At 35.4% G+C, this 18,687-nt stretch overlaps 2 protein-coding genes and 1 long non-coding RNA gene across 4 annotated transcripts in view; 1 reads left to right on the top strand and 2 right to left on the bottom strand.

Moving 5' to 3' along the window:
* ARL6 (ADP ribosylation factor like GTPase 6) overlaps positions 1–664 on the bottom strand; it is a 35,439-nt gene extending 34,775 nt beyond the window's left edge. The window contains exon 1 of the mRNA XM_004002853.5: positions 426–664. The gene's annotated coding sequence lies outside the window, so the exon portion shown is untranslated. The remainder of the gene's footprint in view (positions 1–425) is intronic.
* An 86-nt stretch (positions 665–750) lies between these two features.
* On the top strand, positions 751–6,209 carry LOC132658357 (uncharacterized). The gene is made up of 2 exons (XR_009597883.1): positions 751–951; positions 3,502–6,209. It is a non-coding gene; the product is annotated as an uncharacterized LOC132658357 (long non-coding RNA).
* EPHA6 (EPH receptor A6) overlaps positions 4,742–18,687 on the bottom strand; it is a 985,602-nt gene continuing 971,656 nt past the window's right edge. For both annotated transcript variants that reach the window (XM_042230510.2, XM_060404157.1), the window contains one exon: positions 4,742–18,279. In XM_042230510.2, the coding sequence (XP_042086444.1) occupies positions 18,165–18,279 (115 nt within the window). In that variant the 3' untranslated portion in view covers positions 4,742–18,164. The remainder of the gene's footprint in view (positions 18,280–18,687) is intronic.

The raw sequence follows: 18,687 nt of genomic DNA, 5'->3' as shown, positions 1-18,687 counted from the left end.
ATCCACAGTTAAGAGCTTGGAAAGTAAGGCTACAGGGAGAGAGGAGTCGAGCAGAGGAAACACCATAAGAGGTACTTTGTAACTCTATAAAAATGTTTTCAGGGAGAATTACAGAACACTCTTCCTACCCCCAATAAACATTTTTATTCAGCTTTCAGTTTTTGATGGTGAAATTTCAATTACACTTTCTACACAGCAAACGAAAAGGCCCCAGCTGGACAGTGTTAAAACCATCCAATAAAACAAAAATTCACCCAAAGCAGTTCAATGAGTTTTCTGAGCCACCAGCCCACTTTTTTTTTTTAGTCCTCACACATTAGAAACAACTACACGGAGTGAAAAGCATGAGGAAGAGCAATTCTAAAACTGGTGGCGGCGGGGGCTCCGGGCGGCTCTGGATACAAACACTGGGGTTGAGGAGATACCTGCTCTTTGCGGTTAGTCTTGTGGGCCCGGGAGCTGCTGAAGAACAGGAATGAACGCACTCGCTCGTCTCCGCCTCGGGGATGGGAATGTGGTGCGGGCGTTCTGGATACCTTTCTCTCTAGGCCTCCACAGAAAGGATGCCTGGACCAGAGCAAAGCCGCCTCCACAAGTTGGGTAAAGGGGTAGCAGTCTCTTCCTCAGCCCAAGTATCAGCGGCTGGGCAGGCGCCTCGGTGCGTGGCGTTCCCCCGGCAACCGGAGGTTCTTCCGGTCCGGGGCCACGCCTCCTCAGAGGTCTTAGCGCGTCTGCCGCCTTGCTCCTGTTAAAGGGATTGACGAGCTTCCCAAAATGCCTGAGGAACAGTGAGGAGTATTAAAGAAGTGTGAGCAAGGGTGACGGGTTGAACTGCCGCCTCCTAGCCAGGAACCGCGCAGCCCCGCTGTGGAGCATGATGGGAGTTGTAGGCGCGCGCATAGCCTGCTGGGAGGTGCTAGGCGTCCGTGTGGGCCAAGGGCTTTTCTCTCGGTGCATTCTCCCCACCCTTTCGGGAATGTCAGTCTCAGGGATCAGCGCTCCCTGCCGCGTCGGGGGCATAGAGGAGTGTGAATTTCCGTCGAGCACAGGCGCAGTGTGGTGGCTACAACTACAGGACCCGACTGTGCGCTCTAGGGCGAGGAGTGCGGGGGAACTACCCTACCCTGCCTCGTTGCCTATCGCATCCACCCTCTTCCAGGCTCTGCGAGGCCTCAGGTCCAAGAGTCCTGCGGAAGCAGAACTGTTCGTGTAAGCAGGGAGAGGAGATAAACTCACAGGCATTTTTCGGCAAAGGAAGTCTGCCTGTAACCGGGCTACTGAGCTGTCTGATCTCTAGAGATTTCTATGAGGCATAATCTCTTATGATTAGATTACAGTCCCCAGAAGCAAATCGGCAGCTGGTCGGGAAGGGAATCAGTAGTTTGAATGCTTCAAGTTAGCTACCCTCTTAAGATGCTCTGGGGTTTTATAGTAATGGACTTCCCTTGTGGCTCAACTGGTAAAGAATCTACCTGGGTAAAGAATCTACCTGCAATGTGATAGACCTGGGTTGGGAAGATCCCTGGAGAAGGGAAAGGCTACCCACTCCAGTATTCTGGCCTGAAGAATTCCATAGATCCATTTGGGTCGCAAAGAGTCGGACACGACTGAGAGTCTTTCACTTTCACTTTAGCAAACGGATTCATCTCCTTTGTTAGCCATGAATATGAGATTATTTACCCCCTCCAACTACCTCGTGTTATGTTTACTACCCTACCTGTTCTTTCGCTTTTCAATATTTTTGCCTATTAAGTGGATTGCGTGCGTGCGTATGTGCTAAGCCGCTTCAGTCGTGTCCCACTCTGAGACCCTATGGACCAAAACCTGCCAGGCTCCTCTGTCCATGAGATTCTCCAGGCAGGAATACTGGAGTGGGTTGCCATTTCCTTCTCCAATTAAGTGGATTAAGAGAGTGAAAAAGAGACTAGAAGGAATTATATATTAATAAAAGTAATAATGGGAGAAAGGTTGTATTTGCATGATCATGAGGTGTTTTCTTTTTTTCCAAATTTTCAAATGTGACTCTATTATTTTTTACAATGGAAAAAAAATGTGGTTCTGGGCTAGCGACTCTGTTGAAAGACAAAAACTAGTAAAGCACAAAACCCCGAAAACCTATAGCTGCATATCCAAAAGAACTTATTGACCAAGTCTTTGGAAAAAATGGAATATGGAAATAAATTCTTCCTTATTGTGTGGCCTTAGGCCAAATAACCCTGCTCTATTGTTCAGCTTCCTCACCTTCAAAAACATTATATAGCTCATTTGGTGGTTTTGAGGAATAAACAGGTAACAGAAGTATGTATGTTTGACACCTAGTAGGTGTTCAATAAATAATTTCCTGTCCACCTTTGTCCTGAAATTTTTATTATATGGATAAGATTTTTAAATGTGGTCCTTTAACTTCTGACTAAATAAATTTTACAGCAAGGTGTTGATTATTTTTCTGTGTATCTGGATTTTGCAACTCACTTTGAAAAAAGTTGGAAGTGAAGTGCTTACCTTTTTTTTTCTTAGAGCTAAGCAGAAATCTTATGTTTCAGGAAACTATAGAGGACAGACTTAATTTCTTGCTTGGAATTGATATTTTCTGGCTCTGGATTGAGTTCTGTTTTTGATTAGTACAAAACATTTCGTGAAAACTGGAAACAAAATGGAGAGATGGGATATCCAATTTTTCAGTCAATTTAAGCAGATGATATAATTCATCTGAAAAATTAGCTAAGTGAATTTTTAGGGTACATAATTCTCTCACAAAAATTTAGCTAGGTAAATAGTTATCTTAGATATTTGTAGTTGCTGTGTTGGCTTCTTATTATTAGAGTTGAAACAGTGGTATAAAACCCACAGTCTAGTCAATAATCTGGAAAATGCCAGTTTTGAAACTTAACAACCTTAAAAAAAGTAAATATTCCATATGGTAGAATCTGCCGTTTTGGGGCACAGATCTCAACAATACACTCACAGTTCAGCATACAAATTGGTTTCACTTGATTTAAAAAGTTAGTTTGGCTTTCCTCATTATAAGAATGAGACGCTTTAATAGTCATATTTAATTTTATGAGGGCTACTTAAGATACCTGTTTAAGGAAAGAAAATTTCAAGTACTCTATTACCAGATAAATTTCATACTGGCTTTTGGAACTATATAGAATTCTAAATGAGAGAAGAGTGAGATATGATGAATACAGCTCTATTCTGACTAACTCATGATACTTTTAATGTCTTTACTTATGAAGAATTTTTAAAAAAACTGCAGAAAATCCACGATTTGTAATATACTAGAAGTTCTTGGAATGAAATGGTGGTGGTCTAAAGCTGAACAGTTGTACATTATTTGTATCTTTTGGTCATCTGCAATTTGTGTACAGTATTACCTATGCAATGAGCATTTAATTTATTTGAATCACAAAATATTTTGCTGATATAAAATCATTACAAAAATATGTACTAATTATTTATAGTGATTTATGTCACCCTGCTTATTTAACTTATATGCAGAGTACATCATGAGAAATGCTGGACTGGAAGAAACAAAAGCTGGAATTAAGATTGCTGGGAGAAATATCAATAACCTCAGATATGCAGATGATACCACCCTTATGGCAGAAAGTGAAGAGGAACTAAAAGCCTCTTGATGAAAGTGAAAGAGGAGAGTGAAAAAGTTGGCTTAAAGCTCAACATTCAGAAAACGAAGATCATGGCATCCGGTCCCATCACTTCATGGGAAATAGATGGGGAAACTGGAAACAGTGTTAGACTTTATTTTTCGGGGCTCCAAAATCACTGCAGATGGTGACTGCAGCCATGAAATTAAAAGACGCTTACTCCTTGGAAGAAAAGTTATGACAAACTTAGATAGCATATTCAAAAGCAGAGACATTACATTGCTGACTCAGGTCCGTCTAGTCAAGGCTATGGTTTTTCCAGTAGTCATGTATGGATGTGAGAGTTGGACTGTGAAGAAGGCTGAGCACCGAAGAATTGATGCTTTTGAACTGTGGTGTTGGAGAAGACTCTTGAGAGTCCCTTGGACTGCAAGGAGATCCAACCAGTCCATTCTGAAGGAGATTAGCCCTGGGATTTCTTTGGAAGGAATGATGCTAAAGCTGAAACTCCAGTACTTTGGCCACCTCATGTGAAGAGTTGACTCATTGGAAAAGACTGTGATGCTGGGAGGGATTGCAGGCAGGAGGAGAAGGGGACGACAGAGGATGAGGTGGCTGGATGGCATCACTGACTCGATGGACGTGAATCTGAGTGAACTCTGGGACTTGGTGATGGACAGGGAGGCCTGGTGTGCTGTGATTCATGGGTTCGCAAAGAGTCGGACACGACTGAGCAACTGAACTGAACTGAACTGATGTGATTTTCTTCCCTGGTGGCTCAGATGGTAAAGAATCCACCTGCAATGCATGAGACCCAGGTTCAGTCCCTGGGTTGGGAAGATAACCTGGAGAAGGGAAATGGCAAACCACTCCAGTATTCTTGCCTGGGAAATCCTAAGACAGAGGAGCCTGGTAGGCTATACAGTCCATGGGGTTGCAAAGGGTAGACACAACTGAGCAAGTAACACACACACAGGTGAATTTATGTCTTGATCTTAATATTATTTTGAAAGATTACAGCTGTGATTTTGTCTTCAAAATTACTAATATATCTAAAGAGCATCTAGATTTACTAGACTAAAAGATAAGTTATATTAAATAATGATGAATACAATAATACAAAAGCCATAAAGTCAACCACCAGAACTGTAACTTTTATTTGCTAATAGATATTTTAATAAACAGGCTTACTCCATCTGTAAGACCCTGATAATGCCTCTTAGGAAATCATAGAAAAATAAAATACAGTAATTAGCAACTTGTACTTTGTACAAAAATCTTATTATGTTGCTCAGCAGATAGGTTTGCTAAACACCATATTCTTTCAGCAAATGGATAGATGGCATATGTAATGCAGCTCACCACAAACAATCCCTCATTGAGAGCTGAGCATTCTAAAACACTATAACTTGTAAGCATGCCAGCACATGAAAATTTACATGAAACATCATATTACAGTAGATTTTTATAAGATGAAAACAATACCACCTTCAAGTAAGTTTGGATTTCTTCACTGTCATAGTGAAGTGGACAATAGGTAGGATCGAAGTTCTATAGTTAACTCCCTCTTACTGTGTTTATCTTTCTACCATGTTGTGATGCAACCAGTAAAGAGAACCTGAGTGGAAGGCATATACTGAAGCTCTAAATAGTGATATAATACCAAGGAGAAAAAATGACGCAGTGGTGCTGCACTTCCTTATTCCCACAAACAGATCTTTTCTCCTGTTTGCAAGAGTAGATGGGTACAGTCCTAAATCCACAATTAATGATAGATAACTTTATGCCAAGTTACAAAGAAATACATTTTAAAAATCATTCATGCTTACAAGAAGGAAAAATGTTTTCAGCTGCAGTTTTTCATTAGTCAAATATTACTCTATGAGGGATTAAATGTCTCAACCTAGATAGATGTTATCTAGGCATTTAATTTAAATGTACTATTTAGTATTTAATAAACTTTTTAGGATTTTTGTTACAAACATTTTTATAACTTTTAAAATTTTGAATTTACTGCAACTGTCAAATCTACCATTTAATATTGGACATGGCCATTTAAATATTACCTGTTTAATCAAATACATATTTGTAAGTACGCATATATATTTTTGGCTATGCTAAAAGAGAAAAAAATAGATAATCTTATTCCATTATTCACAATCTAATTTTACATAAAATCCAAAGAATTATTACGCACGTATAAATTCCAACACACTGAATCACATAAGGTCTATCCAGAAATAAAGCTGCAAGCATAATGAAAAAAAATCACACCCCTGCTATAGGATCAGAGAGAGGGCACAATGAAAAGATAACCATATAGCCCATGTGTTTCTCCTAAATGGTAGATGTTTTTATGTGAAAACAACAAAATAAAAGTATTGTTTCTCCAAAAGATTAGAGCCTAACTACCTTTTTTAAAAAATATTCAGATGGTGTGTCAAACCGTCTCAAAATAGTGTTTTGAGAAGATTAACTGTGTGAATGTACAATACACATTGTTTAGGATTAAACTAATTTTTATAGACTTTAAATTAGAATAGCTACATGATGTTTCTGTCTTTTACTGTAATAAAAATAAATCATGAAAAGTGTCTACGACATTGACAAGTCCTCAATTTCTACATTATGGAAAAAGGATTCTGTTATCAGCTTCTTTGGAAAACTCAGAATTCAGTTTCAAGTCTTCCAAGTAATATGTCTCAAAAATATTTAGTAAAAATGGCTTTAAAATATTTTATTCAAGAGGTCTTTTTCCTGTGGTGTATTATGTACAAATACCCACCGCCTATGTTTATATATGACTATATAGGTATATAGATGGGTGTGTGCATTTCCCCTTTAGAACTACTAACATATCGCTCCTTCAGCCTTTACTCCTTTCCCACTCCCCATATTGAATTTTATCTCCTCTTGGTAAAATGCAACTACTCACATAGTAACATACTTACCTTTCTATCACAAATCTACCAATCTATCTGCAGATCACACAGTCTTCCCTCCCATTTTAGTTCTTTGTGGCTCCTCGTATCAAAAACTAACCTTCCTACTTATGCCACGAATCCTAATCTACCTCTCAAAGCCTGTTCTAATTAAATTCTCTCTTGCATAATCAGTTTTCCCCTTTCCACCAGATCACTTATTAGTGTATAAATATGCATTCCTTCTCTAAACACACACACACACACACACACACTACTTTTGACCCTACATCTACTTCCAGTTACTCAGCTACTGCCTATTTCTGTTGCTTTCTTATGGTAAAATTCCTTGAAAGAGTTGTTTATAGATATTGACTCCACCTTCTTTCCTAAAGTATCTTCTAATCCACTTCAATCAGGCTTTAATTTCACTACTACAAAGAGACTGTCCTTGTCAAAATCATTAGTAACTTCCATGTTCCTAAGCCCCATGGCCATTTCTTTATTGTAAACTTGACTTCTTAAAGCATTTAATCCATATGGCCAATTGGATTTTTTGTTCTCTACCTTACCTTACACTCCTCAGGGTCCTCTAAGAAGTGTAGTAAGTGTTAGTCGCTCAGTCGTGCCGACTCTTTGCGACCCCATGGACTGCAGCCCTCTGTCCATGAGATTTTCCAGGCAAGGATACTGGAGTGGGTTGCCATTTCCTCTGCTGGTTTTTAATTCTCCACTTAACTTTTACATTGATACTACCAGGATCTCAATCAAGGCCTACTTGTCTATTTTACAGGCTTTTCTTAGGTGATTTAAAAACCTTAAATACTGTGTATATACTGAAAGTGAAAGTGAAGTTGCTCAGTCGTGTCCGACTCTTTGCGACCCCATGGACTGTAGCCTACCAGGCTCCTCAGTCCATGGAATTTTCCAGGCAAGAGTACTGGAGTGGGTGCCATTTCCTTCTCCAGGGGATCTTCCCAACCCAGGGATTGAACCTGGGTCTCCCACACTGTAGGCAGATGCTTTACTGTCTAAACCACAGGGAAGCCCATGACTGATGACTATTAGATCTTGATGTCGAGCCCTGATTGCTCCTTAGAACTCTTATGTACAACTGTCTGCTTGATATCTCCATTTGAATACTTAACAGACATCTCAGGCATTACATGGCTAAAACTAAACTCCTGATTTTTTCCCTCCAAACCTGCTTCTCTTGCACCACCACTGACTATGTTTCTTATTTTCCAAATGTAGAGTTTATCTTTGATTTTTCTCTCTTCATCTCTCGGTCCAGTCTATTAGCATGCTCTGTCTTTAAAATACCAATCTCCATCTGCCTCTCTCCATATTCACTGCTGCTGCTGCTGCTAAGTCGCTTCAATCATGTCCGACTCTGTGCGACCCCATATTCACTACTTCAACTCTACAAAAGTTACCATTTTTCTTTTCTTTTTTTGCTTAAACTGTTTCAGTAGCCTCATAAATGTTCTTTGACCTCCATCTTGTTTTTGCCTCTCTTTGGCTCATAAACTGTACCAAGCACACCATTCTCTCTACCCTTAAACATTCCAAACTCATATTAAATTGTTCCTTCTACTTGGAATTTCCCCAAATTTTTTCACGACTTGTTTCTTCATGATTTTCAGAGATTGGTTTAAATATCACATCCACATTCAGAGAAGATTTCCCTTACCTCTTAATAGAAGAAGCCACAGTCATGCTATGTAACAATATTAATTTAATTTTCAGCACAGCACTTACCAGTACTTCTTCACTGTGTATCTTTACCACTAGGTCAACCCCATGAGACAGGGGCTTTTGCTTGTCTTGGTCACTTTGTGTCCTCCATGTTTAGAAGGACACTGGTACAAGATAGTGTTTAATAAATGTTAATGAATGAATGGACTTATGGATAAATATATATTTAAATTACATCAGTATATATACTATTTTTAAAATTAAGAATTATACAGTTTTGGACTAGCAAACAGACATGATTTACTTTAATTTTATTTGTTTGTTATATCTGTTCCCCATGGTATAAATAGCTTTAATTGGACAAATCATTATTTTTTGCTATTCTTTATATTACACTGCTGCTGCTGCTAAGTCGCTTCAGTCATGTCTGACTCTGTGCAACCCCACAGACGGCAGCCCACCAGGCTCCCTCCCTGGGATTCTCCAGGCAAGAACACTGGAGTGGGTTGCCATTTCCTTCTCCAATGCATGAAAGTGAAAAGTGAAAAGTGAATGTGAAGTCGCTCAGTTGTGTCCGGCTCTTAGCAACCGCATGGACTGCAGCCTACCAGGCTCCTCCGCTCATGGGATTTTCCAGGCGAGTACTGGAGTGGGTTGCCATTGCCTTTTCCTTATATTACACTACAGATATCTATTTCATTTAATGGTAGATTGATCAAGATTGTAAGGTGAGGAATGAAATGTTTTGCTTTCTCAAAGGAATTTTTGGAGGCTCTGAAGAAAATAAGCAATTGATGCAAAATTGGAAGGGTTTACTTTTTTTTTTTTTGAAGTATTCCATTTAGTGAAATTTTTAAAATTGAATAAAAGTAAATAGTGGGAAATAACTATAAAAATATATGATCACTATTTTGAGTATATAAAGTCTAATGGAAGATTTTCTTTTTGTATTTCCATTCATGAGAAAATAAAAGTGTTTGCTTTCTTCAGCAGATTTTATGGAATATATGACCAAATTTATAAAAAAGAAGAGTAGAACTTAAAAATAATGACTTCTAGCCACTATCTTGGAGAAGGCAATGGCAACCCACTCCAGTACTCTTGCTTGGAAAATCCATGGACGGAGGAGCCTGGTGGGCTGCAGTCCATGGGGTCGCTAAGAGTCGGACACGACTGAGCAACTTCACTTTCACTTTTCACTTTCATGCATTGGAGAAGGAAATGGCAATCCACTCCTGTGTTCTTGCCTGGAGAATCCCAGGGATGGGGTCGCACAGAGCCGGACACGACTGAAGTGACTTAGCAGTAGCAGCCACTATGTTATGTTTTTTTACTTCAACTTCTCTGAGAATTGGGAAATTAAAATCAATATTAGAGAGATTGAATGGAAATATACAAAGCAATTCTTTTTTTTAATACTTAAAATAACTGAAAAGAGAAGGCAATCTCCTTGAAAGAATATAAGCATTTAGAGGTCATAAGATATAATGTACAACTAATACATAAATATCATATTTTTAAACATTTAAGACTATGTGTAAAAAGTACTTATTTACATTTTACACATAATCTTATACATTTATATGTATCTGTATAAAGGTATAAATTGATTCTAAAAGGCTACCCTTTCAACTCAGTTATTTCTATCTGCATCTTATATACGTTGTTTTACATTTAATAAAGCACAAGAAAAATCTCATCATTATTAATAGGAGTGAATCATTGATAACTATAAAGTATTTTGACAGTCTGATATTCAATTTTGCAGGGTAAATTCTTTAATTATATATGAAATAGTTCTTTAGAAATCAAAAGAACTATTAATATGGAAATGCTAATAATTGTGATCATTTGTTCTATTAATAAACTTATACATAAATTTAAATTTTTGATATTTTGGGAAGATTTCTAACTGTATATAGCATTATATATTTTAACAATTATCAGTGAACATATTTATATTAGAGTCTCATCCTCAAAAGGTATTTTAGTTTCAAAATTACCAGTAAGAGTGACATGACAATACTTTTCATTCACTGTTTTGTATTAATTTTTTGTTTGCTTTTAAAATGGGATAATTAATAGTTATGTCACAAACTCCTCTTTGTATTGCCTTTTTGTCTTTTCCTCAGTTTTAATGGAATTTGGTCCATTTTCATATTCAGAATGAATGCTGTCTCTGATTTTTAAAAAATCAAGGTTATTATAGAAGGTATAACTAACATTTTAGGAAACATGGACTGTTAATTAACAATTATTCCATCAAAAGTCAAAATTAAGCTGTCAAAGCTTATACTGCATATAAAATTAAACCTAAGTATAGTTTGTGAAAAATGTGCAAAGCTATTCAAGTTTCCAAAAATACACTCTAAAGGAAAAGTATGATTAACAAAATGATTAATAATATATCATAAACAAAGCACATATAGTTATCTTTAAAATCTACTGTCACTCATATTCATGTTAGGAATGCTCAGGTATTGTGCCTTTCCAAAAAACAAATGTTCCCATTTCACATTTAGATTTTTTTTTCCTTGGAGACCTAAGACACTTAAAATTATGTCAAAACACCATTTCTGTAAGAAGAAAATGAGATTTTTGCATTGTATAAATATATTAATACAATTTCTTTAAATACACATTATGGCATAGGAAGAACAACATCAAATTAAAGCAAATTAAACACTTCAATAATGAACATTTATGCATGTTAAACCTTATTTTCCAAGCAGTACGTCTTAAAACGCCTCAGTCTTTATTTCTATATTGTCCATGAAAATTCAGTGCTTTTTTAAAGATACTTTTGAATATACTGTAATAGTAACTCTAGATAAAATACCAATGGATTTTCAGACAAGTTGGTTTTAACAATGCTCACATCAGTCACACTGACAAAAAATAGCTTGTTAAGTTACAAGTCTGTTAGCAAAAGAGTGGTCATTGATTTTGTCATAGAGCTTCTAAAGACCACACGTTTAAGCAGATTTATTTGAGTAGTATAATGTGGCAATAAATAAAACATGTACAGTTAAATAAAAACTTCATTACAACTTTAATAATAATACTGAGTAAATAATTCTAAAGAGCGCAACAGTTATACTTTATATGACAAATAAAGTGATGGTAATTAATTCTGGCTTCTCTCTGACTGAGTGAAAATGTGTTTAAGTGAAAATTTAAGAAAGGCAATTTCTATTTAAATGCATATATTTCATTCTACAAATTACTAAATATGGAAGAGAGACCTAAATTATTATAAAGGCAACAGAAGATGACATTCTAAGTTAGGTAAAAACCTTAAAAGTGTATTGTTTATTTATTTTTATGATTTAGCACTATTCACTCCATCTATCATGATTTCAAAAAATTAAATGATATTGGTCTTTCTAGAACAAAGGTAAATTAAGACTGTTCCAAGGACAATAATCTATAAATGTAGAAAAACTAGTTTAGAAATGTTTACATCGATACTGCTTGTCATATTTAACTCATGAAAACAATGACATCTATCTACAAAGTTAATAATGCCTAAACATAAAATTTGATTTAGATATATGAAAAATGAAGATTCTCATGTCCTTGGAGTTTTCTTTATAATGAGGTATTATTTTGGAATATGGACAGTTCTCTCTTCAGTGAGGGCCAATGCCATGGAGATTCTGATGCTAACTAAATGAGAATCCCGAAGTAGGGTTGTCCTCCTTTTATTAATTTGTTGAACACCTTAAAGTCATATCTCAGTTGTTCTGATGTACAGTTTGAGTTGTTATCTTAACCAAAAGTAAGTTTATCATGAAAAATTAAAGATAAGCCTGAGGTTACAAATAGTGAAGAAATATGGATGAAAACAAAGCTTTACTTGAGAGAAAAATTTCAATAATTCTGATACTTTTCTAATTTACAACTCCCAGGAAATTGTGTTAATCTGTATTTTATTTTATAATTGAAAAGTAGATACCACATCTTTATATATAATACATTTAAAAGTGATCTTTCATCCTCATCTGTTAGGTAATTTTCCTTTAATGCTTTTGTATTCTTAAGGATTCATTAGCTCTAAAAGATAGTTGAATTCTTCTTTGAGACTTTCCTCTTTAAAAGAAACAAACCAAAAGTTCTTTCAAGAATATAGAGATTTGGTAATTCTAATAAACCAGTGTGGAAATTCAAGCAAAAACCTTCTTTATTTTGTTTAGAAAGAAACTTTGCTTTCAATGCACAAGTGCAAAAATATAACAAAATGGAGGTGACTTGGTACTATTAAGATAAACCCAACACTGTGTTTTTAAAAGATGAAATTTATTTTTCTTTTCTAAAAGATAAAATTTATTTTTTAGTAGTGCTTTGCTGCCTGTAATAACTGTAGCTTACTTTTCATTTTTTGTTTCACTTTTAAAGTAATTTTGAATCAACATTGATAGGCTAAAATTAACCTTCAAATCTATTCATGTACTGTTAAATAAAAACTTCATTACAACTTAAAAAATATTACTGAGTAAATAATTTTAAAGAGAGCAACAATTATACTTTACATGAAAAGTGAAGTAATATAATTAATTCTGGCTTCTAAGTTGCCAATGTCAACAGGATTTTGTTGCCTCTTTTGAATTAAGAGCAAATAACCTAAGTCTTCCAGTGTAAATATCCTTTTATGAATCCATCATTAATTTGAAATTCTAATTATTAATCAGAAGAAAGAAGCTTCGTTAAAACTACATTCTGATGACCCGCATCTTCCTCTGGATCTTTTGTCTTTTCTCTCAGGATACAGGTATATCATGTCACATCCTCATAACACACACAAAATATATTTTATCCTAAGAAATCTTTGAAACACTTGCCTACTACTTGTCTTTTTAAGGGAACAGTAAGAGAAAGATGGGGCATTTACTCTTCTGAAATATAAGACTTTTCTTTTCCTTTATTTCATCTAGTAATATGTTAGCTCTGGTTGTGAGTATTCATTTCTTTCCTTTGTTAAATATGTGCTGGGCTGTGCTAGGTTGCTCAGTCATGTCTGAATCTTTGAGACCCCATGGACTGCAGCCTGCCAGGTTCCTCTGTCCATGGGATTTCCCAGGCAAAAAATACTGGAGTGGGTTGCCATTCCCTTCTCCACGGGGTCTTCCCAACTCAGGGATCAAACCCAGGTCTCCCACATTGCAGGCAGATTCTTTACCAGCTGAGCCACTAGCGAAGCCCTTTGTTAAACATATCATGTTGGAAAGAATTTTATGCAACCACTGCAGTCATATACTCATCATTACATTTCCTAGGGCCAGTGAATTGGCTTGCGCAGGATAGTGCCCCAGCATTGTTTTTGAAAAATGGTTGATGTTTTCTAACTGGAGGCACCTTTGAGGTAGTGAGTCTACACATGAACTGAGCAGTCTGCCACAGGATACTGGCAGTATGTGACTCCCGAGGAGAGTCAAATGGTAGGTAACAAGAGAGATTGTCTTAGAGAATCAAACAAGTGTGTTCCCTTCTGTCAGAAGAAGTGTGGAGGCGTTTGTGAAAAAATTTGAGGTCCAAAATATCTCCTTTCATAGGGGCTGCAAACCCAATTGTAGATAAACAAGGTTTTATTTATTTAATGTATTTTTGTTCTATGGAAAGAACTAAGTGACATGGAAATTACAGCAAACATGGCAGATAGGCTCTAAGTTTTAAGCTTAAGAGATACTTAGAGGTAAGGACAGTACAGTCAAACTCATCTTTCCCATAAAATTTTATGCATGTAAGGGACACCTTGCAGATATTTGTTAAACTGAACTACAGTTTGCTGCTGCTGCTGCTGCTAAGTCGCTTCAGTCGTGTCCAACTCTATGCGACCCCATAGACCGCAGCCCACCAGGCTCCCCCGTCCCTGGGATTCTCCAGACAAGAACACTGGAGTGGGTTGCCATTTCCTTCTCCAATGCATGAAAGTGAAAAGTGAAAGTGAAGTTGCTCAGTCATGTCTAACTCTTAGCGATCCCATGGACTGCAGCCTACACTGCCTTTATTAAACATTATTATAAAAAGTGAAAATCTTTTGAAAATGCTGGTCATGAAAACAAAAAGTTGGATGACTTCAGTGCCCTGTGTTCTAATGGAAGAACACCATCAATCTACCTTTTGGAGTCTTCATACAAAAAGAATTAAAATATTTTCAGATTGAATGTAAATATGAGTCTTTTTTACTTAATGGAATTTGAGCTTGGAAAAGTTGAAGTGATGATACTAAAAGAAGTGATTACATCTGCTTCTAATATCTTTATTATATAAAGATGTATACCAACTGTGAGTTGATAACTGTTTCTAATTCTTAAAATATTTTCTTTTAAATTTAATACATTTCCTTAGCTAAAACAGTAGAAAAGGATCATCTTCATCTGTTTTGAAATACCTTTCCAAAGCACTTAATTTTCAGTTAATGAAAAGCCAGAGCTCATACACTCTGTATGTGCAAATGCTCCTATTTATGCAGTAGGACCCAAAATATTAAAGTATGACTTTTGCAACATTCCTGTTTTTCCTCCACCTTCAGCCTCTTCTAGGGAGATCTGTAAGATATTTTTGGATTTCCTGCGTTCCTTTTCTTTTGTTGATAGGGATATGGGGTGGAGTGGCAGAAGCTGAGAAAAGAAAAAAGATGGGATGAAAAAATAAAGAGAAAAGAACCAAGGGGGTGGGGAAGAATGTTTAAACAAGGAATAGAAAAATAAGACCTAGTATTGGTGAACATTTTAAAGTAAAAGATTTAACGTAAAGATTTAACTTTCTTCACAGAGTAGAAATTTAGATATAAAAATGGATTTTTAAGAAAATTGTGGTTGGGATATAGGTAATGCAATTCATTCTTTATCACGTCGGAAGACCTATTACAGAAGACTTTCTGTAAAGACTGCTTTTCAAGGACTGAATTTGGATTTGTTTTCCACTCATGGGCTGAGATGGACCTTAAAGCTGTTCAGGTGTTAGCTGGATAGATTTTAAGAGTAATTCAGGGTGAAAGAAGAGAAATCTTTTTATAATTATGACATTCATAACATTTATCAACAGTCATAATTCAGTGAAAAAGTGCTATAATTCTTGATTCATGTCAAGCCAAGAGCTTTGCAACTTCTGATGGCTTTTTTAGTGTAATGATTTATATACTAAATATCTTCATTGTTTTTACATTTTTTTCTCAATTATGTTTTATCCTATGAGATAATGAACTACAGACTGGAAACTAACCACATAGAAAATAAAATAATAATGGTTCCTTCAACTAATTTTCAAAATCTAAAAAGCCCCTCAGTAACATTAGACTAGGAAATTTAATATAAAGCAGGTATATGAGTATATATGCATATTTTAGTTATTAAAGATTATTTCTGAAGGCTGTGACTTATAGGAGTTACTCATTTTCTATTATTAAATTCTATGCTTATGAATATTAAACAGCTTTAATTAATGAATATGTGCACTAGTAAATATCAAAATATTTCAGGTAAAATTTTCAAATCTGTGATTGGTAGGCAATAAAGAAATAGATATATTTATTTTTTAATGTTTCTGTTTAATTTTGAACAACTTGCTCTGACCATGATGAAGTTCAAATTTATACTAAAGATCACCATGCTTACAGTTCTAAAAAATATAAATAAACATAAATGTAAATTTTAAAGGGGATTTGGGGTTAGAGAGAAAGTGAAAAGGCAGTTTTCTAATATCACAGAAAGATGTTTAGGAAAGGAAAAAAAGCACAAATTAACCAGATATAGAATAGGATCGTTAGAGTTTTAAAGAAATGCAATTTTTAACAGAGATCTTTAATCTTACAAGCACTGAATGCCCACCCCATAGACGTTTCAATACTTTATAGAATTTATTTAATCAAAGTATACAGATGTTGCTGACAGAGTCCTATGGAAGACCATAATTATTCTATTCCTTATCTTTCTAAATATGTTTTTGTTGCATTATAAAAATAAATATATATGATTAATAAATTTTATCTGTTTTACATCTGTTCTTATTCAATATATATTTGAAGATAGGTAAATATGGAAATTTTACATTTTCTCTAAAAGTATCCAGATCTGTGTAAATGTATCGAGCAAACCACAGACAGCCTGCAAGTGATGCATGACTGTGTGGGTGACGGTTAGAAAATGTTGCTATTTCTGACACACTCAAAAAGTGAAGGATTGCCCATTTTTTTCTTTTTCAGTGTACTATAATGGATACTTTAAAGACTCTTCCTTCTATCTCTCTCTCTCTTTTTTTTTTTTATTAAATGAGAAAAGTTTAGCTGTGGTTGACAAAAATCAGAGCAAAAGAAGTATATGGAAGGGCCTAGTCTAATGGGACAATCCACAAATCTTAAAATAAGGAAAAACAGGGACTTCTTTATGGCAAGAAAACTATTATCACCAAAAAAATGTAATTTAGGTAGGAATTTGAGAATGTGGGTAGGGCATCTTTAGCTCCAAGATCAAATAAAACCTAATTTTTATATTAAACCAGTATCTTTAGACAACCTGCTCTTTTTTTTTTTCCCCTCTTAATACATTCTTGCTACTCTTCCACCTAGCACAGTAGTCATTTTTTTTTTTTTTTAGTTTCACAGGGAACAGCTGATTTTATAGTTGAATTTGTTCATAATATAGTACTGTTTTGATAAGCTGACTCAACTTAGTTCAATGAAAATTATATTTGCCTGTTTTTGCAGCCTCCAGAAGATTATGGCAACAACACATCTTAGCTGTGTTTATATTTTTATGTTACTGTAGCAAGGATTCAGGTTGCACACAATTCATTTATGATCTTTTTATACCTTCTTCTGTGTATGCAATGGCATACTTGTACCTTGGAAGGTTTGGAAAACAGCTCAGCATGTTCATGTAACTTATTTTCATGAACAAAACAAAAATTCTTAAACTTGCAAAATGTACCAGTATTAGACTAGCTCTATGTGTTTATTTTCTTAGGCCACCATATAACTATCATAAAATTCTGTTTAAATTAAATCTTTTTATATTTTATCTAAGGCTAAACTCTTAGATCTTCTATTCAAAGCAATTCTGCTGAGAATAATTAATTTTCTCAATGCTTTATTACTCTTGCAAATTTATGAAGATAAACCAAGGGAACAGTCATGGATTTATTCCATGCTTCCCTCTATTTAAAGCCTCTAGAGCAATGGACTCACTCTTGGTCTTTCCAGGCGTGATCTTTATAATGTTGGAAAAGCCTCTAAACTACCACATACTATGACATGTGAAAGATACTATCAAGTTAATAATAATAAAAAAAAAAGACAAACCAAAACTTAGAAGTTTTAGAAGCACAGTATGTTTCTCCCTCTCTCTCCCTTGATGACTCCCTTCTCACCATAGTCACACTTGAAAAGAATTCACTACATGAAATCATTGATCTTTTCTACAAACAATTCTAACAATATCAGGCATTGACAGGTAAAGAATTGTAGAATAAAGTAACAATATGACCCACAGAGTTGAATATAATTATCTAAAAAATAATTATTCATGTTAGTTTGGAAAATACTTGATCACAAAACATGAAAGAAAGGTTAACTATTTCTTTTTCATCTACCATCAAACTCTAAATACATCATTAACCCCAAATTCCTTTGGATTAAGTCCTTGAACACTTCTGAAATACAGTTATACAAAGTTACACATCCATGCTGAGTTATTTACCACGTGTAGTGATAATCTGCAGTGCGCCAGGGTTTTATTTGCAGGTTATTCAGAGAGGAGCTATGAAGAGTGATTTTTAAATCCAGGTTGGAAGTATAAACAAAAGGTATGTGTGCCTGTAGCCTGAAGAGGAGACTGCAGTTTGTGAGGTGATGTTTGGAGAATCAGAAGAGAGGGTAGTAGAGAGGATATCTTTCATTTTAGAAATACTGAGGCACAAAACACAGGTGCTTGTAGTACTTTTATACATGAAATCCCTTCTCCGGTATGTGCATCATGTGTAATCGTAAAGTCTGTATACTGCTGACTATTCGTCTCTGGTGTCCAATGAGTATGACTCCAATTCTTCTAATATCACTGTGAGAGATTGAGAGACAGAGAGAATATGAACATTTAGATCTGGTAAGTATGGCAGAGAGGAAAGACACATTTAGATAAGGGAAACAAACACATGTCATATTTGCCACAAATTTCATATCTGGTAAAACGAGTGTTGAAGCAGAGATATAAATGGACCACAGGAATTTGTTACTTTATTCTTTACACTGGTGCCAGAGAATGTGTCAAGTCAACCTCAAGTTTAAAAGTACAAAGAATTCAGGTACTGATGTCATGTTCAGACATTTCATAAACCCAGGGGTTTTATGTAATTATATAAATTTTTAACAGTATTAGCAAAATAGTCAGCATGCAGGATAAAAAATATAATGTGAACTCCATTTGAATTGCCATGGTCTTGGTCTTTCAATAATCTGAAAAAATGCC

This window comes from Ovis aries, chromosome 1 (assembly GCF_016772045.2).
Source record: "Ovis aries strain OAR_USU_Benz2616 breed Rambouillet chromosome 1, ARS-UI_Ramb_v3.0, whole genome shotgun sequence".
In the NCBI taxonomy this organism is placed as follows: Eukaryota; Metazoa; Chordata; class Mammalia; order Artiodactyla; family Bovidae; genus Ovis; species Ovis aries.
The sequence above is the reverse complement of the archived record's forward strand: the minus strand, read 5'-3'. Positions and strand labels throughout refer to the sequence as shown.